At 42.9% G+C, this 22,703-nt stretch overlaps 1 protein-coding gene across 7 annotated transcripts in view; it reads left to right on the top strand.

Moving 5' to 3' along the window:
* The first annotated feature begins 328 nt into the window (after window positions 1-328).
* Window positions 329-22,703, top strand: part of DAPK2 (death associated protein kinase 2) — a 48,397-nt gene continuing 26,022 nt past the window's right edge. For 2 of the 7 annotated variants that reach the window (XM_065077033.1, XM_065077028.1), the window contains exons 1-2: window positions 329-487; window positions 6,447-6,544. In XM_065077033.1, coding sequence (XP_064933105.1) covers window positions 6,468-6,544 — 77 coding nt within the window. In that variant the 5' untranslated portion in view covers window positions 329-487; window positions 6,447-6,467. Of the gene's footprint in view, window positions 488-579; window positions 1,741-1,793; window positions 3,067-6,446; window positions 6,545-22,703 lie in introns of those variants that run through there. The other 5 variants (XM_065077026.1, XM_065077031.1, XM_065077032.1 and 2 more) reach the window with 5 other exon arrangements.

The following is a 22,703-nucleotide window of genomic DNA, read 5'->3' on the forward strand; positions in this document are numbered from 1 at the left end:
CCATTTCCTTCCTGTAGGACCAGCCGCGGGGGCGGGCGGAGGCGGCTCAACCCCGCGGGGTCCGGCCGCCTTCACAGGGACACGAGTTCGCGCCCCGGGAGCCGCCGCGGGGGTCGGGGCGCACCAGCACCCGCGCCGGGAAATGGGTTTATTTCAGGTTTTCTTTCCGGAGCACGGGGCGCCGATCCGACCGTGCGGCCGGCTCCCCGCCACACGTGCACCGGGCTGGGGGGACCCCCCGCGCCGAACCACCTCACGGAGCCGCGCTGGGCGCTGCGGGCCGCCAGGGGGCGCGAGGCGCGGCGGCCCCTCCCTCCGCCCGCCCGTCCCTCACGCCCAGAGGCGGGCGGCGCAGCCCCGGCGGCTCCTCCGCTGACCGGGCCGCCCCCTCAGCCTCCTCCCGGCACACGCGGTGAGGCGGCCCGGCACGGACCCTGCGCGCCGAGGCAGCGCCGGACGGAGCCCCGCGGACGGGCCGTGCCCGGCGGTAAGTGGGAGCTGCTCCCCTCAGCCGGCGGCGTCCGAAGCCTCTGCGGGGCCGGGGGCTCCTCCGCTCGGTGGCGGCCTCCTCTCCTTGTTTCTCTCTCCGTCCGTCTCCCCCCCGCCCCGTGCCGGTTTCTGAGGTGTTTTGACTGTGTTCCCGCTCTGCCGGGGCGGTGAAGCCCCGCTGGCTGAGCCGGCTCCTCCGCAGCATCCTGGGGGAGCTCGGGCTGGTCTCAGCCTGGTGGCCGTGCTGCGGGTCTGTCAGCTGCTCGGGGGTGGTTTGGACTCGGTCATCCCGCTCACACAGCGTCTTTAATGGTGTTTCCGCCTCAGAGTGTATGTGCCAGCTGTCCCGCAGCTGTCAGCCAGGGGAAAAGGGGCTCCCCGGATCATCTCGGTGAGCAGCTGTCAGTTATCCCTGAGCAGGTCCCGCAGGATTGGGGAATGTCATAGTTTCAGAAATATGCTGTTTGGTGTTACAGACCAAAGCCGTCAGGGACAGTTGGTCCTGGGTTCACACCTCAGCTGATGTTGTTCAGCAAATGCTGTGCGATTTCATCGCGTTTATCACTAAGCTCCTTCCTGACTTTTCCCTCAAACAGCTTCATTTGGGATCTGGTAGGTTCCTCAACACCTGCATTTGTGGGCTGGGTGTCCCGAGTGATGCAGCACAGTGGGGGCCGGTTTGGCCAAGCCTGCTTCTTTTTCGAGGACAGTCAAGAACGAAGATGTGAATAAGAGGGTGCAAATGTGTGGCAATTGCTGCTGCCTTGGCTGATCAGTCACCTGATGCAAAAAGACTAAAACTGGCATGCTCACCTGCCTGACGCTTGGGGAAAAACCTCAACTCTGCCCCTGTCTAGAGGAGTCTGTTCCGAAACACTGGTAGGCTTCAGACTTTCCTCTGTCCTTATCTGCTTGTCTGAGAAATGTAGTTTGCTTGGGCTAGATCTCACTTGACTCTGGGGCAGCAATGTTTAATCCTCGAAGGCGCCACAGGGCCGGGCTGTGCGATGTCCTGGCAGCGCGGCTGGCACTGCGGGATCCCCTGCGCCCTGCCTGGCCGGGCGTTCGCACCCCGCTCACCGCTCCAGCGCGCCAGGACTCGTGGATCAGTTACAGCGGCAGCCCTGGCAGTTGCCTGCGTGCTGGGGAGCTGGAATTAGCTGCAGAGCTAACGTGTTTGGTACGTGTGCTTCAAGTGCAGGCTTGGAATTGAAGCCTTAGGCTGTTCACCGCACATGTATATCTTGCCGAGTAAGTGTGGGAGGTCAGGAAGGGGATCCCTTGGGAGTCAGGGGCAGGAACAGTGATTCTGTAATGGGACTGAAGTGCTCAGGTGTTGGGTGTGTTTTGTGTCATTTATAATAGCTCCCTCAGATTTCTGACAAAAATTTTTAGGCTACTGTTTTTTTCTCACATGAAAATAGGTGAAAATAAGGATATGCTGAAATTAATGTGTCTTGACTGTGATTTGATTACATTTATTTGAAAGCAGAGGGTAAAAATTACTTGTGTGTTTTGTTTCGTTTTTTCTGTTGGAGTTGCTCAGTCTTTTCTAGTACAAAAAAAAGAAGAGAAACAAAATTCAGTGGGAGTGAGAAGGATGAAAGAGGAAAACACTTTAATGCTTATGAAAACCTGTTTAGTTTTAGCATAAGGCACCAAGACGAAAAGACAATATCACTTGAATTTGTTTGGTGGGGTGCTGTAGTGTTTTGTTGTTGTTTTGGTTGTGCGGTGGTTTTGGTGTTTGTTTGTTTGTTTTTAATTACTAATTTAAACCAGTCCAGTTTTGATTCTAAATTGTTTTGGTCATTTTTCAGTATTTAAAAAACAGCTTATAAGGGAATTGTTACTTTGTTCTGTTCTAATGTGTGTTTTGGATTTTCCTTTAGTGTAACTTGTTTTGTAATATCAAAACATGCCACAGGGGATGCTTCTGAGGTTGGTAAAGGATTTAGTGATTCAGCTCATGTCAGGTGTACTTGAGAAAGTAAGATTATTCAGCTATTACCTCAGTCACTTGAAACTGGTTTCCTTAGGGTATAATTTACCCTAAGGAAAAAAATGCAAGGCTGGTGACAAGCCAAGTGATCTGACGGTTTTGTCCTCACCTCTATTTTCTATAATCCTGCCCTCGTTCAGCAGTGGGTGGACATTTATCAAGGATTTGACATGTGTAGACCAGTCATTGTTTATCAAATAATTTGGTGATGACAGGCTAATAACTTATCTGTGCAGGGAAACCTTTCTTAGAAGAGCAAAATAGAACTTACTTTCTTCTGCTCCTCATGAGGTGAATTCTGTCACCCTCTTCAAAGAGTGGATTTCTTTAGATTAATTTTCTTTACACCCAGCACAAGCTGCACTAAAAAGACACTTCTGTACTGGAATAAGAATATCTACATCCTGGGTTTGCACTGATATAAAATATGTGTTTAAATTGATTCCATAGATCACAATGGGAAAGTATGATTTCTTAAGGTAAATAAGAGCCGATTTTATGGTATGACAGAATTTAGGAACATGAAGAGATAAGTGGCGACGTATTTCTAAGTGCCTGAAACTGGAGTCTCGGAGGTCTGTATTTTATTTTCTGGTTTTGCTACAGCTTTGTTGCATGTCTGTTGGAAAATCATTCGCATAGGATTAACATTACTTTGCCAACTTGTGATATATGGGATGTGTAGAGGGGAGTTGGATGCAGGAGTAAAAGGTGAAGCATCATATGCTTATACTGTAGATGTACTGTAGTGTGCAGTGTCATTATGAAAACATGTAAGTAATATGAATGCTGAGTAGAAGCTGCCCTTGTATTGAAATGCTCCCTGCTAGGAACCCTAGAGCAAAGGGATGGATACAGACAGTCGATGTATGACCATCTCTAATTCAGTCTACTTTTGCTGACCGGCATAAGGAAATCACCATCTGACTGGAGAAAAAAATTAAGGCACTCATTCCTCCTTTGATATATTAATACTTGTGCTCTGTATTTGCAAATGGAGTCCAACAAAACCACTGTAATTTAAATCTTTGAATGTGAAGTCACCTTCATTTCTTAAGATCAGTATAGAACATCTGGGGAGGGTTATGTTTATGCTTGTGAATGTCATTTTTTTATTTTGGATGAATTTTAAGTGCATGAAGGTTATCTTTTACTATCTTATCCCCCTTATGGTGTGTATTTGCTAATGACAATTGTCTTGCATCATCAAGCGTGTAACCTATTTTGGGCTTCCATGGCTGCTGGGTGAAAGCCAGTGGGAGATCTCTGCAGAAGTAATGAGTGCAAGGGCTTACAAGATAACGTGAAGTGATAGACATGGCAGACACCAGCACACCAGAGGTACGACTGCAGGGTCTGAACACTTGGGAATAGTTTTGTGTTCAGTCTTCAAAAACAAGGCTCTAGGCTGACTTGGATGCTCCAATGGTTCCTTGGTGTTGAGAGTAAACTTGCTGGTTTACCCTTGGCACAACAAGGGTAGAAGTTAAAGATCAGCAAAAGGGATGAGAATTTTCTGGTTATTTTTGAGATAATATTGCATGGATTCTATGCATCTGCAGAAGTAAGTGTGCTCTTTGGAGGATGCTGAAAATGAGTAAACCTGTCAATCTAACGAAGGAGCTATGTTCCCAGAGACATCTTGGGCGGGTTCCCCATTCTCAAAGCAATGTTTTCAACTTGCTCTTCTGAATGACGAACCCTCTCACTGTATGAGAACAATTGGTTTCCTTTAGGTGTGTTTGCGTTAATGTTCTTTATAGCCACGTACCTTGGATTCTGATGAAGGGAGGAGTCAGCTTGAGGGATTTACAGTCTTTGGGCAAGTCTCAGCAGTATCTCTTAATACATGGGCATTTTCCCATGTCTGACTTGTACATGCGATCAGAATTTCATCTTGCAATTCAGGATGAGCGAAAGGTTTGGGGTTTTCAGCAACGCTTGGCTTTGTCCTTTGTTTGCTGTTTCTCAAGTCTGTGAGCGTTGAGGTAGGTTTCGCACCAACACTTCAGAAAACCCTGCTCTGAACAATTGCAAGCAATATAAGCTTAGTATGCAGCCGGTAACCCAGATGTCCTCATTCTCCTAAGTGCTGTTAAGGCATTTATTGACTGTGATTTCAAGCTCTGAGCAATATTGGTCAATGAGCTTTCTCTGAGATTATGAAAGGTTGCTTGAGGAATGCAATAATTTGCTTACAAAGCAGAATTGGAGTTGTTTATTTTCATTGAGAGGAAAAAGAAACATGTTTTTTCCCAGGCATGAAAATGGCTTTGGGAAGGGAATTAATGAGCAAAGTAGCAGAACAGGTCACCTGGCTTCATCGTGAAAAACTCTGAAAATACAGGCAAAGTAAACATCAGCCAGAAAGTGTCTGAGAAAGTATAGGGATGGAAAGTGGAAGTGAAGGGGGAAAAAAAAAGAACATAGAATAATGCATGTACTCTGTACCTTCTCCTGCCTCTTGGAAGACAGAGCACAGAGGAGAGCCGGCTGTAGGCAGGTTGTGGGCCATTAGAAGCTCCCCACCTAACGAGGACGTTTTGGCAAGTTGTAGACTTTTCCAGTGTATTTGCTGTTTATGATATATGCTTTTGTTAAAGAGAAATCTTAAGAAATATATGAATTTCAACTTGGCTGGAACCCTGCAATTGCTCTTTGATACTTTGTCCTATTTTACAAGTCTGCTGATTTATCAAAATAGCTGGATCTTCTTGCAACATTGAGTAGAGCTTATTTCTAAAGGATCAAAACAGAGCTTTGTTTACTTGTCAAATATGCTTTGCGCTGTGCCACAGTCAGATGCCAAAGACTACTATTTAAAAACAGGCAGGAACTGTATAGAAATATAGAACCTGGAAGTCCCCGGTGCTGTGAAGCAAGCAACATCTGGATTCACAGGGAAATATGCATTGCATTGAGACGTACAGATGTGCTGCTGAAGCCTAGAGGTGTGTGAGAATAACAGCATGGCTCTGCAGTTAGATTTTTATTGTGATGGTAGAGGCCTTACAGCTGCTTTCCATGTTCTGATCTAAATAGTGGATATTGTTTGGGCTGTGGGGATAATGTTAGTGTTTATCTACACAGGAAACACCAAACGTTGTAAACTGGTCAGCTAGTTATTGTGTTAAAATCCATTCTGTTAACATAGTGTATGTTGTTGTGTAGGAGCATCTTGAGGAATAATGTGATCTCTGATCTTCTCCCAAAGCAGCACAGCATAATGCACTCTCAGATCCTCAAATGCTGCAGTGCGAGGCTTGTCTTTCCAGACCTCACAGAGCTTATCATCTTAGAGGGTTGTGTTCAGGAAACAAATTTCACAGTTCCACAAAGTAATGCATGCAGCAAATGCTGCTCATGTTTTCTCGTTTGAAACATCTAGTGTGTGATGAAAGATGTGCTGAAAGCCCTGCAGATGGATTCACAATGCCTTTTTGCAGCAGTGGGTCACATTTCCATTTGCTGCCCTGCCTGTGTGTTTCAGAAACACTGCCTGACACGAGGAGAAGGAAGCTCTGCCCTGTGGTCTCCTTGGTTCGTGGTCTGCCCGCTGGCACTTTAATGAAGAAGCCTGTAATGCCGATTCTCATGCTAGTTCTATTTGGTGTAGTGTCGATGCTTTATTGCCCATAAGTTTGTCAAATTATTCATTAGTTGCTTTACTTCTATCACATTTATGTTTCAGGGTGTGTTCTGTGCTTCTGATTAAGTATGTGCTCAGGTGTGTCAGTGAGAGCCAAGAAACCTCTTTGATTGTAGGCACTCACCTCTTTCCAGATTTGGACCCTCACTGTTTGGCTGAGACTGCTAAATTAATTCTTTTGATCAATGGTAACTTTGGCATGAATGAGCTGCAATGGATCTAAAGTGGCTATACGAGAAATATGTTTTACTGATTCTTTGCCTGTTGGAAGATTGTAATGGATGTCATTCTTCTTTAATATTGCAGTTGCATCATCTTTGTGCATCAATGAGAAGTCCAAATATGGCTTTGTTCAAGCAACAGAAGGTGGAGGACGTGTATGAAATTGGGGAAGAGCTAGGCAGGTAAGTTTGTACTGATGACACCACACTGTTCTAAAAGCTGACACACGGGGTATTTCCTACATCTTAAAACAATGACTCTGCATGATAGCCTAAATCAATTGTAATATACAACAACAAAAACACATACCTTTACAAAAACTGCACTTTGGATTTTTTTTTAAAAGCGTGCTAACTTATTTTCCTATTTCTTATCTTGCAACCATGACAACGGAAGGTGTGTTTACATTGTCTTTTGTAGATAGGTGTCATCTGTGTCTGTGCTTTAGGCTGAGTTCTCCTGTCCATTCTCTGACCCAGCTGGGAAATGGGAACCCATGGTGCTGTCGTCATAGGCGCAGCGCATTAATTTGGCTTGTTGTTTTGAACAGTGCTGACAGAACTGTTATTTTCAACTGGCTTGGAACACTGACAGGTCACGTTCATATCTGCTGGCAAAACACTATGTATGTATTCCTGAAAAGATCTACTGGGCAAAATTTCAGCTGGACCTGTTAATACCTATATATAGCTTTTAATTTACAAAGGTTTATCGGCAAGTATTAATTATAGGTGGAGTTAATAGGCTATTACCACACTTAATGATAAGCACCTGCTTAAGCACTCTGCTGGGTTTGTGAGCTGTGTGACCCAGGGCTCCCCCAATCACTTAGCGACACACAGTGCTCTGGGTGAGGATACCTGGTTTCCATTCTGGGTCCAGCCCTCTCGTGATTTTCTTTTTAATATGCAAATAGCTAAATTAGGGCTATACACATGTTGGCTTCTTTCCAAATATCTGGCAGTTGGTTTTGATAAATGATTCTGTATGTGCAATTACCCCTTTTTCAAGGGCCAGTCATTTAGTTACATTGAAACACTTCAGTTGAAGCTGTTTCCCTGACAAGTCTAATTTTTTACTCCCAGATATTTCATCTTTAGAGGTGTTGAGAAGATTTCTTTTAAGGGGGGGATTCTCGGGGCAGGGCTGGATTTTTTGGGGTTTTTCATTTCGTTTTTCCTTCGTGCCCTCCCTTCTCAGGAAGGCCTCAACTATTAAATTTTCTGCAACTGCTTAGGTTTGAGTACTGACTGGTCCTGAGAACATCAGCCTGAAAGTGACAGTCTGATCACAGTGAGTAGTAAAGCAGTTCAGTTTAGTGTGTGTATGCAGGGTGTAAAAGGTTTGCTTCTTTTAACCTAGGAGGCCCTGGTATGTGCTGTAACAAACTGCTAAAATGAGAAACTGGAAACTGAGTAGCATATGGTTACTTTGGTTCGTGAATTAGATTTGGAAATCCAGTGTCCTTTGAGATTATGAACCTCGGTCTTCTCTTCAAACTGATAGTAACTAGACCTTTTGCATGGGGAAGTGTAGTTGAAACAGTGTGGTAAAGTCTGGCGCTTGCTGTTGGAATCTGCCTGAGAGGCCTCAAGCTGGTAAAGGCTTGCGTGGTCCCAGCAGTTCTCCATCCACTCCTGGCCACGTGTCATCGAAACGTGGCTGGTCCCAGCGTTACGCTGTGGAGCTGGCACCTGCTACGTGTTGGGTGATGGGCTGGGTTCAGAGGAGACTACACTCAGACGTGGAATCTGAAATTGTGGCCTTTTATAATGGGTGTATTCTCTGCAAGAAAGGCCTTCCCTAGATAAGGCTGGAGTAGGTGCATACATGAGCAGGTGCCATCTTCTTGTGACAAAGGGGTATTAAACTCCACTACAGAACCATGTTCTAGTTCGCAGTGTTTTATGTGTAATACTTCTCGATGAGAAATTCAAGTCTGAGATCTGGAGGCAAAAATGTTCCCTGAAAGATCTGAAGGAGGTAAGCAAATTGTAACAAGCAAGCCTCTGCTGCTTGTTGGAATTTTTCAGGGAAAGCCCTGTAATTATAAATTGTGAGAAGAGGGCAGCAAGCTTGGAATTAGCTCCCTTCCTCTGCATTCAAGCTGTATACTCTACACGTATCCGTATAATGTCACATTGTCTTTATCAGCGTATTTTCACTTTCAGATTTGGCGAGGAGCTCTGCAGACCTCTTGTTTCAACTGTGTGTGATACGTGGAGTGTCACTGGGTTATCATGCCTCTATAATCTCTGAGCAGTAACTGCTGATTAGGGCTGGTGACAAATGATGTCTTTCTTTGTTAGAAGGCAAATAACGCACTAGACAAGTTGTGGTGACTGAAACGCAAGAATCTTTTCTGATGCTGACTGATGCCCTTAGAACTTGTAGATGCCTTTTATTAGTTCAGTATGTTTGCAACAAGCTGTTAGTTGCTGACAGGTACAGACAGGTAAAAGGATTAATTTGCTCTCATTCTGGTAGCAGAAGTCACTTACAAAACAAAGGTTTTGAAAAAAAAGGCTGTGAAGATTCTATCCTGTTCGTGTCTTCCTAACTGAGTTTGTGATTTCTTGAGGCTAAAAGTAATAATTGATAAAGGCCTAATGCTTGTTCTAGCTCACATTCAGTCAGAAGTTAAAATACAGGACCTTGCTGGAAGAGCCAACACCTGTTTATCTGAAAGTCTTTGCACAGCACTTAGGAGAGGAGGCTCCTATTATATACTGCAAACGGTCTTTCACAAGGCTTAGATACAGCTGGTCTGGGCATGGAATCAGACCCTTCCTGTTGCTGTGCAGCGTTGAAGGGAGCTGCAGCACAGGCTCTGCAGATCCAGCTGTATAAAACCCCACAAACGCCACATCTGTAGACTCAACCAGATCATTCTCAGAATCACTGCTGAGCTAGAAGCAACTCAAAGGATGCTGGAAACACAGTTGTCTCCTGTGTCAAGGCAATGGGGTGAGAGGAGACTCTGCAGAAAGGGGGAGCAGGTTTTCCATAGCTACAGCTCTGCACTGTCGCTAGCTGCCTAGCTTCAACTTCCCTCAGGCTTTCAGATATTAATCTCAGGTTGACATTTCTGTTGCTCAGCTACTCCAAAGGGTAGATGCTGGGAACAAAAAGTCAGGCATGTGCCATTAGGGATAAGAAGTTGCCGACTTTCTAAGAAACCTAGTAAGAATTTTACCTGTTTTGAGGAGGATCCTGATGTCAGCCATTTGCAGGAGTGTTTGTAGCAGGTCGCTCTAACATCACGCCAAAGCAATGGAAACGCTTCTTGAAAAATGTGAGGAAGCAAAGGCTAACTTGACTTGGGAATACGCAACAGGTCCAATAGCTGCTGGTTCTTGTGGCAAGGGAGGTGGCAGCAAGTGACAACCAAGAATAGAAGCTTCATTGAGGCCAAGGCAGGCCAGGAGAAGGAAGAACTGGCCAGCTGAGCTAGTGGTAGAGTTCCCAGGAAAGTGGCCGCAGTAAAGCTCCCTGGAGAGCCTTTCAGCAAAATGTTTCAGGGCTTGTGATCTGCATGGGTAGTTCTGGCTGGCTGGACAAAAAGAGTTCCTGTACAAACCTGCAAGAGCCTTTTCCAGCTGTACCAGCAAACACTGGCAGTGGTGGTAGGTGCATACAGAGTGCTAGAATTTCAGAGATGTGCAGTGTCACTTATAAAAGGTTGTACCATGGAGTCATTAGTCTGTCACCTAAATGTGTTGCCAGCCAGGCTGTAGAGAGCTGTTGACATTTGTGCCTTCTGGCCAGTGTCACCGTTACATGTCAAGTCAGGGCTGAGGGAAGGAGGTGTCACAGATCCTGTCTGGATGTGTTTGTGACAGTGCCCATTGAGAAAGCGTGTTCCTGCTGGGTCCTGTGAGGATGGCCCTGCAGTCCTGAGACAGCGTCCTGCTCAGCACAGCTCAGCTCTCTGCAACATACAAGGAGTTTGGTCAGACTTAAACGAGACAAACCTTGCAGTGATGTATCTGGGTAAGGGAGTCTTCCCATTGTCCTTTCACACTGTCCTTCCTCCCCAGTGTGTGCCAGCCTGACTGCCTCCCATTCCAGTCTCTTGCCCATCTCAGTAACTGGGAGCTATGCTCATTTCTAGATGAGTACTGAGATAACTGTTTTCAGTGGGATCCTATACCTAAAGAGTTCCTAGAAGCCAAAGCTAGTGCCTGGTTTATGCAAAAGGTGAGCTAAATATGAGTGGATTTGGGTTAGACCGTGGAAATTAATTTTACAGCAAGGTTGTGACGTTTTTCTGCATGTTAGGATGGTTTGTGTTTCACTTTGTGGAATTTTGTGCTGTACGTGCTTAAATATTGCTACCTAGTTGTTTCCTCGTGATTCTTTTTTTTTTTTTTTAATAGTTTCACTGGGTTTATTACCTAATCTTCTGCATTTTATTCGCTGTGGAAACAGCGAGAACTGAGTGTGCAGCTCCCCTGTTGCTTTCTTATTTGGAGTCTAAACTCAGGGATATTAATTGTCTCTAAATATGTATATTTTTAGCATTGAGGTTGCTGAGTTAGTGAGATCAATATGTTACTGTAGGAAAAGTTATTCATAATATAGAAAAAAAAAACCCTCCCGAGTTTCTGTGGCTGTTCCTTATTCTACTGCTGCTTGAATTTACGAGTGTCCGGTGAACAGCAGGAGAAGAGGTGAAATTGTACTTTGTGTCAGTGATGTGCTAGATGAAAGGTCATTTTGGTGAGCAAGCAGAGTTATTCCTACTGCTGTCCCCTCCTTGCCCTGGATGATCTAGCTTGGTTTTAAAAGTTTTTATGATTTGTTGAGCTGCAAGTCTTCATTGTATTTGGTGTGGTGGATGCCTCCATTATTTCTCAGGGTGGTAGCATTCTTTCAGGCTCCTTTTGAATGATTGTATTTGTTTCCTGCCTTTACATGACAGTGTTTCATGTTCCGGTGGGATTTTAGAATACATGGAGTTCTGATTCACTCTCTGGACTTCAAAGAGATTGCTGTATTTTTTCCTCTTTAGATAAGGTGCCTCATTTCTTTGTATAATTCAGAGAAATCACTGTACATACCAGTTCCACTGAAGACTAAAACAGGTGCACGCATTAGGTGTTTACTTTGGTTGAATTTGTTTCTGTGTAACCGGGACAGGAAGCAATTCCACATGATTCATTCAATGCCTTAATGCAAAAGTGATTTCTGTTGATTAGTTTGGGCATAATCCAGCCTCCAGTTTCTCAGCCCCTGCTGACCTGGGGTGCGGCTTTGTGATTAAAGCCAAGCTCGGTCTTTGGCTCCTCGTGCCATTCTCCTTCTCCAGGTACAGGTTCCTGCTCCCTTGGGCGGGGAGGATCAGCTCTGCTCACTGAGACAAGCAAAACCTTTGTCTGGGTGAAGCTTGAAAGAACAGCAAATGCAGCATTTTACCAGTGGTAAAGGGACCTTGGGGCCTGGCACGTAACGGCTGTACTGATGGTGTAGCTAGTAAATATTTATTTACGTAATGAAAACAGGAGGAGAGATAACAGGTATTCTTTATAGGGCAGGAACCTGGAAGTCTATGATACAAAGTCATGTTACCCAGCCAGGTGGACTCTCCCCAGTAAACAGGGGGGTGGGATTGCAGCTGGGAAATTTACCCTTGACACACATTACACAGTATCTTCATACCAGGAATTCTTTTTCTATCTATACAAATTGTTGAAGATTGGGCTTTCTCAGACATGAGACTTAACTCTGTTCTTACATCATTTTTTACTTTGAATTAATTCTTTAAATTTGGAAGAATAACCTTGGATTATTTTTTCCTATAACACACACAAGTGACTCTTTGCTTTTGATGCAAAATGCAAGTTTAATTGTTGCGCACTAACCAGCACCTCTATTAATACATCTTGTTACAAAAATCTTCTGTGTCATGTGTTTGATGTGTTTTCTGTTGAAACAGTTTTGGCATCTGGTACTTGGTCACCATCACTGTGATTATAATTGGCTCTCTGATACAATCACTATATTTGGATTTTTTTTTAATTCCTTCTGGTAGAGTAAGTGACCTGAGCTTTTTCCTTTTTAAACAGATATCCCTGCTAGTTTTCAGTGTTCTTTCAGCTCTCTCCAAAATCTTTCATTCATTACAGAAAGTGCAGAGAACAGAGTGGGAGTTTTTGTTGTGTATTTTGTTTGTACTAATAACAAAGCTGCTCTGCCTGCAGTAACTGAGAAAAACTGGCCTTGGTTATTTAGAACTGGCCTTGACCTTAGAAACAAATAGATTTTTTTTCAAGTGAATTCCATATTGCCAGCATCCATCTTGGTGATAGAAGTGATCTCAGTGTATCTCCTTGCTCTATATCTGGCTTTGAAAGTATAACTAGAGCTGAGTGACCCCAGTGGATGTGCTCAGAAAGCTCAAATGCAGTAATATCTTTAACTATTGAATATTGAGCCTAATCCCAGTCCTTGCTTTGCCGTTTCTGTAAAACCAAAACTATTTTTTCTGCTTTGCATTGCGGTAGAAAGCAGATGGAAATTTGAACAGCTGAGAAAATACTATCTGCATGGTATTCATTCCATGCTCTTGAAATGAAAAATGTTATTTATGAGTAAAAATACACATAAAATAAACATAGTGCAGCTCACTATAGACTGACAATGATAAAACATTGGACAAGTTCTTAGCATCTTATGCAGAACAGGGTTCGCAGACACTTGTCCGATGGTCAGGCTTCATTTAGCTCAGGGGACATCTATTAATCATTTTGAAAACTCAACATCAGCAGTTTTGAGCTGGAGTCAAAACCTGTTGTAATAGCTGAGCATGACGCGCAGTGATGCTTTGGTGAGATGTAAAATCACTCCAGTAGCTCCACTTGTTCTCTCTGGTGCCAGCACGTTTGGGTGGGAATCACAGGCTTGGTTTTGGGCAGCCCGTAGTGCACATTTAGTTACCCCGTAAGTAGGTGGCTGTGTACCCCAAAGCCAGGACTTGGAATCTTTACTTACTACAGAATCTACAACTTTTGTTGTTACCATCAATATCCTGGATTTGTGGGTGTGTCATCCTCACAAAGGAAGAATTCCCACTGATCTCTCTGTTTCTTATGTAGGAAGAGTGGAGAGAATTAATGTAGCTTCTGTGCTGTCCTGCTGCTGGAAGAGATTGTTTGCTTCAATGTGGTAAAGATTAAATAAGATGAGGAGATAACTTCCACCTCTTTATTTTAGTGGAGCAGAAGAATCCACAAAGAAGAGTGAAGTGGGAATTTCTGTGACCCTTTGTGGTTTGGCCTTATAGATAATTTCCTAAAATATCAATTAAAATGCCAGCGTGATTTCTATTTGTTTTATACATGAGGAAGGAGAAAAATTGGTTAACGGTAGTACTACTACCCTTGTACGATGTATCTGTATGTTAGGTTCAGTCCACATCTAGCTGGGTTTGGACCTTTAAGTGCAAAGGCACAGTGTTCGAACCTCCTGTGTGCGTGTTATGTCTGCACTGGTGTTGCTCCACATAGCAGAAGGGACAGCTTATCACACCAGCTATTCCTGCTGAGCATGAGTCAGCTTTGACCTTCCCCAGGTCTCTGGACTCTGTTCACTACCACTCAGGGAGCTGATATTCAATCTAAGTGCGATAAGTGAGGAAAAAAATTTATCGTGTGCATTTTATTCTTGAGCTTCAGGTTCCACAAAACGCTTGCCAGGCCCTCAGGAACTCACCAGAATTGCCGAGCTCGTGCTGTATCGCTGCAGACTCCGCTCCTCCAACCTCAGGAGCTGATAAGGGCCATGTTGCTTGTCGCTGCATGGTTGGGAAATTTCCAAAACCATTCAACAGCTTCAGGACACGCTGGCAATGATTCAGTAAATGACATGGTTTCTTGTGACTCAGGGCTAATGACCCAAAATGGTGTTAAAGGCATTAATTGGCTGTAGTGCAGATAACATACCTGATTGATAGTTGGTAATAATTCATAGCATTGCTTAGAAACATTAGATTTATTGAATCTTGCTTTGGATTTCAAATGATTTATTTGCTCTCTACTTATTCCAGTAAACCAGAACCTTCGTGTTTAAGTCCATATTCCTCTGCTGTTCTGACTCTCCTCTGGCAGTGGACACAGGGGTCATTTTTGGGCTGGGATACGTTGGTCACCTTTGCACGAGCTGTAAAGAGGTGTGGGTGAAAGGTGCCAGACAGTGACCTGGTCAGACACAGCCTATGCCCAAAGGTGCTCAGCACTTCCCTGTCCTGAATAGTGAAACTTACCCTGGAAACTCACTGTATTCCAGAGTACTGCACAATCAAATACTGAAAATGCCAGTGTGTTTAAAAGTGGCCACTGATTTTTATTGTTCCTTTTTCTGTGTAAAATAGTGCATCTCGTTAGGTTTCAAATGTAGCGTATTGTTAGAGTAGTGGTATTGTGGTACTTCTGTCTATAACATTAGCTGGTTTGGTTAGAAGTCACCCTGACACTGCTCAGGCACTTACTGAGCCTGAATTAAAGTCATCTTAGTCGTTACTTGTATAAGAATATTTTTCTTCCAGTCTACATCACAGGGCTGTGGTCAGTGATATTTCCATGATAATCTTGTATGGAAGGTTCAAAAGAGAACCATAATATACGGTGAGTTGGATTTACTTCTGGATCTTTCACACACATTAAGAGCTTATCTGCTTTTTGGTAGCCAAGCAATATTCCTGTTAAATGCTCTGTTAGGAAAAGTTTTAGATCGCTCTGTCATAATCTGCCATAGTTTAGGTTCTGCGTGGTTGCTTTAAGAAAGGTGGCCACTTTGTTTGAAAACTGGGTTGTGGGAGAAGTTACCAGCAGATTGCTGTCCTCTCTGCTGGGAAGAGCATCCGGTGCAATGACAGCCAGCAGAAGTCAGCTCTGGAGTGTAAGGAGAGAGGGAGGAGAGTATTTAGCTTGATAAAATTACATGCAATTGCTCTAATCGTTTAAAACTGAGAGGAAAACAGCTTTTTCAGGCTTGATGTTTTTTTAAGAAAGGCATTCAGCAAGGATTCTCAAGGGCTTTGTTTTGGAAGTTAACAAAATCCAGCCATGAAAGGATAAAATTATTAATGTAGGTTTTCCAAGAAAAGGAAATAGGAGTGAAAAAGATAGAAAAGTAACAAGATGCAGACTTTTGAAGCTTGAGATCGCCAGTTAAAAAACAGCAATCTGAATTTAATAGCATCAAAAAGGCATGATGAACAAAATTGTTGACATAAACCCAATTGTTATAACTGAGAATCAATTACCCTTTTTTGCTGGAACTCAATAAACCAACCTCTTGAATCTAGAGAAGTCCTGCATTCAGGTTAGCTACACACAATTATTTGTGATTGTGTACACATGAGATTTAATGTACACATCATGATTTAATAATATATTGTTAGTGTTTTTACTTGCCTCTAAATGTAGATTTTACAAAATCAAAGCAGAGGATGCTGTAAGGTCATTCACTGGACAGAGGACTACGATGTTAACGGAAGGTGAGGCTGGCTTGACCAATGACATAGACTGAAGTAAGGAATTGCTGTCAGTAAACATAAATAAAATTGTTTTGAGGGTTAAACATATCCTAATGACTCAGAGAATACATGACACTGGATAGGGTGTCACTTTTTTTTTTTCTTGCTGTCAAGGGACCAAACAATTTATCATCCAATTAGAGAAAGAGAGTCAACGACTGGCCAACTTTTTGAAGTCTAGTAAACCTAAAATTAGATCTCTAAGCTGTGTTTTGGCTTCCTAAGCACAGGCAACTACTTATCATTTGTCTTTGTTTGGGTCAGGGTTTGTAATAGCAAATAAACCCTTTTTGCCATGTGTTCTCATGACTGAATGTCTTCTACGTGAAGAAAATGACTAATATGAAACCTTTGTTTTTATTCAAACCATCAACACCTTCTTATGTTGCGAAAGCTCTGTTTTCCTGTACCTTCTTCGTATAGCAGGCTGTTGGTTTTTTTCATGCTTTGTCTATGTTGTTGTGTGCCACATGTCACTTTTAGAGCATGTTTTGGCTAGTGGGGAAGGATGCTGTGGGACTGAAACATTTACCCTGCTCTTCTGTAGAAAATCATCTGACATCAGAATTGTGTTTGCAATTGGATGTAAACACAAATCAGAACCATCTAGTTCTGGGTGTTTCTGCCTTCCTTGGGATGTGGCAAAGAAGCAATTTAAACAGGATCGCTCAATAATGTGGAAGTTCTCCAGTGTGTCTTTTACCTTCCCAGCGCCTAATGTAATTCTGAATTGCAACCAAGCTTGAGTTTTGTTGCCTTCCTACTTTGTATGGCTTTAAGACCCTGGTGTGAGAAGTTTTCTTCAAGGCCATTACAGCATCCGGAATGCAATGATACTGTTAAAACCAGCTGGCTGACATACCAACCATAGTTTCTTTAACTCTGCTTCAATTTCTAAGTGCATATTTGAGCAAGACCAACAACTAAACATGTGAGGGAGGAGGAGGTCAGGGAGCATGGAAGGTCATCTCCACTTCCCTTAAAAGCATTTGCTTGTGTCCACGCCAGTTGAATGTACTTTTCTGTCTGGTGCAGCAGTACCAAACGTGTTGATGTCAGTATGACCACGTTCATACTGCTGTAGCTTGGTGTGCTTTAGATCGCTACTTTCTGTTCTTAAATGAAAAGAGCAGACCTTCACCATTTTTGGAATTTTCACCTCCCAACACCTGCTGTAGGTCAAAACCAATGTCAAAAAAAGAGTAATAGGTATTTATGGTACCATTCAAGCAAAAAATCTGTGTGGAAGAAGTATTGCGGTGATTTGTGCTGTGCAATAGGCCATGAGTGTTCCCTTCCCGCAGCCTGGCCGTGCACTGCTGGGATCGCTGGGCTCAGCAGCTTCTCATTGCGAGCTCCAGCCTCCAGGAAACACCTCCCAAACTGCAAACAAAAGGGGTCCCAACTAAATGCTCATCTCCACAACTGAGTTTGCAGGTGCTCCATGAAAAGAAGGGTTAAAATATCTTGTATTTGCGGTAGTCTGCATGTGCATCTAGGCAGTGAAAAGACTAGTTGAGATGCTGTTAGGTTTTGCTTCAGTTTCCCTTCTGGTCATGTATTCTTGTACAGGAATACCTAGTGAATAAAAATATGAATTATTATAGTTGCAATTCTAGTGGTGTCTAGAGGTATGAAATTAATTTGCAGGTCCAGTTGCGTGCTTACCACTTATAATTTTATTTCATTTTTCCAGTAGCATTACCTGCATTTTGCAGACTTTACTAATCAAGTACAGAAAGACTAAGGTGCTATTTTCCATCAAGTGTGTAGGAACCTAATTACATTGAAGCTGTTGAGGCTGCTGCCTTGCAGATCAGTTCCAAAGGAAATTGTCTTGGCTCATCTGGGCCTCTTTACCAGCAGAATGCCAGAGCACTGTCCTGTGCCAGGTTCACTTACTTTTCAAAGAACAACTTGAAAACATATTCTAGTGTGAAGTGTACCTGTTGACACATTCTAACATATCATCTATGGGAATTTCAAGTTACAACAACTACCAAAAATAATAGATCTTCTCTTTTAGAATTCTTTAGTGAATTAAGATTAATATGGACAGGACATAAAGAAACAGACTGAAGGTGCTTGGGGAAGAAATGGTTTGCTCTTCTCAAATGGCAGAATCAGGTTCCTGACTTCACCCCGCTCTGGCCTTGGAGAGCCCGGCTGGAGTCAGGTAACCTGGGCTGGCCGCTCAGTATTTTGTTTACATATTTTCAGCATTTCATGACAGCAACTCAGCGATGTGGTGTTTCTGGCACATCAGAGGAAGGTTTGTATAAACCCGTACCTATAACCTATACGAAGAGTTGCTTTATTCTAATGCTCCGTAGCAGTACCACTGTTCCGCGTTGGGGCATTCAGAACGGGCAGGCTGCACTTCTGTCATTCTCTCCGTTGAAAATCTGCCCCAGGGCATTACCCTCCAGAACCACTATTAAAAGTAAACTTTGAAAAAAGAGCAAGAAGTTATTCTGGATTGTCCAGTTTCTCTCTTCCCTACACGCTTTCCACATCCTCTCCTGAACTGCGCAACAATTAAGCTGAAGTCGTGCTCCTCTAAAGCATGCTTCTGGAAATAGACTCCAGCACCACCTAGGGATGTTGTCTCTGTGTTCTTGTTCAGTGACAGATCTCCTAGATAATAGTAGCAATGCAAATAATAAGTTGTCTTCATTGCTAGGATAAATTTCCTTATTAATGATGGACAGATTTGATGTTGTACCCAATTAGATTATAAGTGACAGGTTGCAGCTGCTGTTGTTTATACTCTTGAGCTGTTGCCACAGTTGAGGATGGCCCATGTTGAACCAGTGACAAGGCTGTTGTACAGCTGGCCAAAATATAGGGTGTTTCAAAGGATGGACCCAGTTTCAAAGCAGTAGTGATTTCAAATGGGCTCCATCTTTTTGAAACATTCTGTATTTCTGGATGGGAACAGACTTTTATTTTTAATTAAAGATAAATTGGGAAGTGTCAGCCTCTGCGCTCATCTTGTGTGTATTGTAAATGCTGCTGTTGATGATCCAAGTCATCTTCATTTCAGCGATATACTAAACCCCATGAATTTTGGTGAAGTCATTTGGCTGAAATGTGCACATCTGAGCTGTGAAATTTAGTTTCAAGTCTGAGATCAGCCGCGGACTCCCCATGTGTAATGAAGTAAATGGCTCAGTTTCTCAGTGCTGTTATTCAGGTGTCAGAGACACATAGTGTTGTTGTGGGTTTTTTTGGTGTGTGATTTTTTTGTTGTTGTTTTTGTTTTTTTGTGTGTGTTGTATTTTTTTTTTCCTAGCCTAGATTGAATATTTTGGGAAACTGATGTTTGCTGAATGCAAATGCATTAGGAGGGGCAGAAATGGTGTTGTCTTGGTCCCTGACTTGACAAGCTCTATAGTTAAGAAGAAATCCAAAGTGTGTCTGACTGTTTGTAAAATACGAGTGAGACATCCTTGTTTGTTTGTTTTTAATTTCTCCATAGCTGTATGGGTCTCCACAGGACCTATGACAGCAGTCTTTAAGGTAGTCAGAAAATACTTTGGCATTACCCTGTGATGCTGTAATGCAGACCCTGGAATCAGCAAAGCAAAGGTGCTCTGCAGTGAGCAGGGAAATGGGTAAGTGGGCTCTGGGCAGTGCTGGGGGTAACTGCATTGTAACTGGCTTAAATGTGCTAGGATAAGTAATAGTGCAATTGTGTTTTTCCCTGTGGCATGCAACCTCTTCTCGGTCACAAGCTGTCTCAGTAGGGACTGTCTGCGGAAGTCTGTCTTTAAAGGATAAAAGAAACGCCATAAAGATGGGGACAGGAGCAGGTAAAGTGTGTGTTCGTGGATGCACATGGAGCGGGGAAATAGATTACAAGGGAGTGGATATTGTAATGAACAATTGTCCTGGAGCCTGAAGTATGTAAAAGTACAAGACAGGAATTCTTATGCTGTGTCACAGTATCACTGGGCTTTTTAAAAGCAAAAGTGACTGTGTTCATTCCCATAATCAGCACTCATAATATATTTTCTCCCTGAACTTTGCTGGCAGAATTTATGTCCCTAGAGAGGATTCGAGGGAGCAAACACGGCAACATTAGTACCATGCCTCTTTAGAAAGTCTGGACCAAGCACGATGTGTTTCTTGTGAAAAATGAAGAAAAAAAATCAAACAGAAACATGAAACCCACATGGTTTTATACAGGCAGCTCTCAGCACTACAGAACAAACTCTTTTAGTAGGATATTTAAGGCAAGTCTGGGGATTTTGTAGCAGGAATTTCATTCTCTCGAGTCCTCTAGGGCTTGCTCATAATGATAAAATCAAGGAGGCAGAAATACGAACGAGTTAATGGATTTGACAAACAGCTCCAGTCTCAATTCCATTTCTGGTTGATTATTCCTAAAGGGATAAGTACATTTGTCCCATCGTTCCTGCCTCTCTCCTGAGAAGTGTTTAGGGATACACACGAAAATGAAAACCAAAAAGGAATATATCAGGCTGTCTGGCCTTGTTCGAACCCTCTGAAATGAGAGGCCGCCTCTGCCATGGAGTGTTAGCTTTTAAGCACCAAGTGACAGCCTTAATTTTTCATTTCTCTGCCTTTGTAGGCTTAAGACAGACTCCAACCAGACATCTGTGTTAATGAAGCACTAAGTACATTATATAATTATAAGGTTCTGAATATAATTGCAGTGTATGCTGCATAATTTACGTTCCAACTGTTCTTGCATCTCTCATTCACCAAGCCAGTGAAGGATATAATAATATTGAAAACAATAACAGCTCAGTGCTTCTGCAGTGTAGTCATGGGGGATTGCACTTCCTGAGTTTGTTGTGATTTGTATACAGAAATCCTGGCTGATAAAATCACAGTAGCTAAAGGTTGAGGTTATCTGTAAGATGAGTCTTTTCCTTGCAAGTCTGGATGTAATGCCCTGAGTAAGGAAATGTCTGATACTGAATGTGTGTTCTGGGACTGGAAACCCGCCAGTTCTTGCAGAGTGAGCTGTCAGACATACAGTGCGTTGTGGCAGGGGAGGACCGGGCTGCTCTTGGGGGTAAAAAGGAGCTCACTGTCTTGTGCTGTCTGTTTGAAAAGTGGTTGGACATCAGCAGAGACTCTTCATTCTGAGGAGACAAGGCTTGATAAGGTGTTATTTTTTTGGTGGTAAGATCTTGCAGACCTGTGAGGCTTTACACGTGCCAGGCAAGGGTGACTATCTGTACTGTTCTCAGAGGTTTCTCCTGTGGCTTCCTGGCCATACAGCTTACTAGAACTTTAACATTTATTTCTGCTTCATGGTGGAAATGTGATGAAATATTTTTGATTTTTTTTTTTTTTTCAGAAGTATAGTTCTGTCAAATATTCATTGATAAAACCTGAGCCTTTTCTGACTAAGGAATGCTTGGTAGGATATAGGGTTCACATGTGGTACTTAGTTTTCATGTTTTTCCTTCCAATTATTATGAGAAGGGTGAAGCATGGATTTGAGCTGGTGCTTCTTGCCTCCAAATCCCTGAGATGATACAGGTATTGCTTCCCTCTGCCCCCATTCTGATAGCAAGTTGCCAAAACAAAATGCAGCTTTCATGAAACAATAGTTTTAGCCAAAATGTGTTTAACTATAGTCCCATTCTGTCTTTACAGCTTGCTAGTTTTTCATCTCACTGTTACCACAAGGTGCATTGTACACTTAAATAAAGCCAACTGAAGCTCATGACTGTATTCTATAGGCTCAGTTCTCCAGCTGTCTGGTGCACATCCCCACCATGGTCCTGTTTGTAACAGGATATACGTGGCCTGTTTGCAAGGCAGATTCTGTGTCTTTTCCTTTTCTTTCCCTCTGCCAAAAGGAAGTTTGATAAATCCCTCCTGTAATCTAGTAGTTGGGAAAATAAATAGCAAGCAGTAACCCTCAGCTTAGAGCTTCTGGCAGAAGAGGTTTAGGGCGGTAATAAAGTGTTCTTGCTACTTGGAATCACAGATGTACTCAGGTGGATCCTGAGGTCCTTTAACTAGTGTCCAAACAAAAGTAGTCGACTCCTCTTTCCATTCCCATTCTTGTAGCTTTTCCTGCAGAGATATTGCTCCAAGACTTGTCAGCAGCAGCTCTCCGTCAGTCCTATCAAACACAATCTCCAAATGCTGCTAGCGGAGTAATTTTCCTTGATGGTTGTTCTTGCCACTACAGCACTTCCCCAGTAGCTCCTTGTCCGCCAGCTCAAATTCCTCATCCCATTTTATTATGTACCTTACACATCATTACATCCAGGTCTGCACTAGCATGGAAACGTAAAGTAAAAAAATTCTGAGATGCCATTAGGTACAAGAAGGTTCATCAGAACATGCGTATTTATTTAAAAATACGCAGTTTATTTTAATACTTTGCATGAAAGTGATTGATTTCACTGAATCTGTGAGAATACTGGGGTTCTTATTGAGCAGTTAAGTGAATGAGACTCATCCTGAATGGAATGGACTGACCTTGTTTATGTGTGAACTGGTGTTTCTGTCAAGACCAAATGTTCTTACTCATTATTACTTGAGCGAGCAGTGCTTGAGCTGGGAGAACGGTGAGTGGCCATCAGTTTTATTTGAAGGAACTAACATCAGTGCTTTTTGTGCTTTAACCTAGCTTTTCTTTTTTCCAAACCTGTCAGTTTTTGAGCTTTGCTTTTTTAAGATCTAAGGAAAACTTGATAACTGGAGAGTGTTTGTGGCCAAACAAGGCAATTTGGCATTAATTCTGTGAGAAATTGTTATCCTATTTTAGTAAAGAGTAGTTGAAATTTAGAGTTTCTGATGAAATCTCA

The sequence above is a fragment of the Columba livia genome, chromosome 11 (assembly GCF_036013475.1).
Source record: "Columba livia isolate bColLiv1 breed racing homer chromosome 11, bColLiv1.pat.W.v2, whole genome shotgun sequence".
NCBI lineage: Eukaryota > Metazoa > Chordata > Aves > Columbiformes > Columbidae > Columba > Columba livia.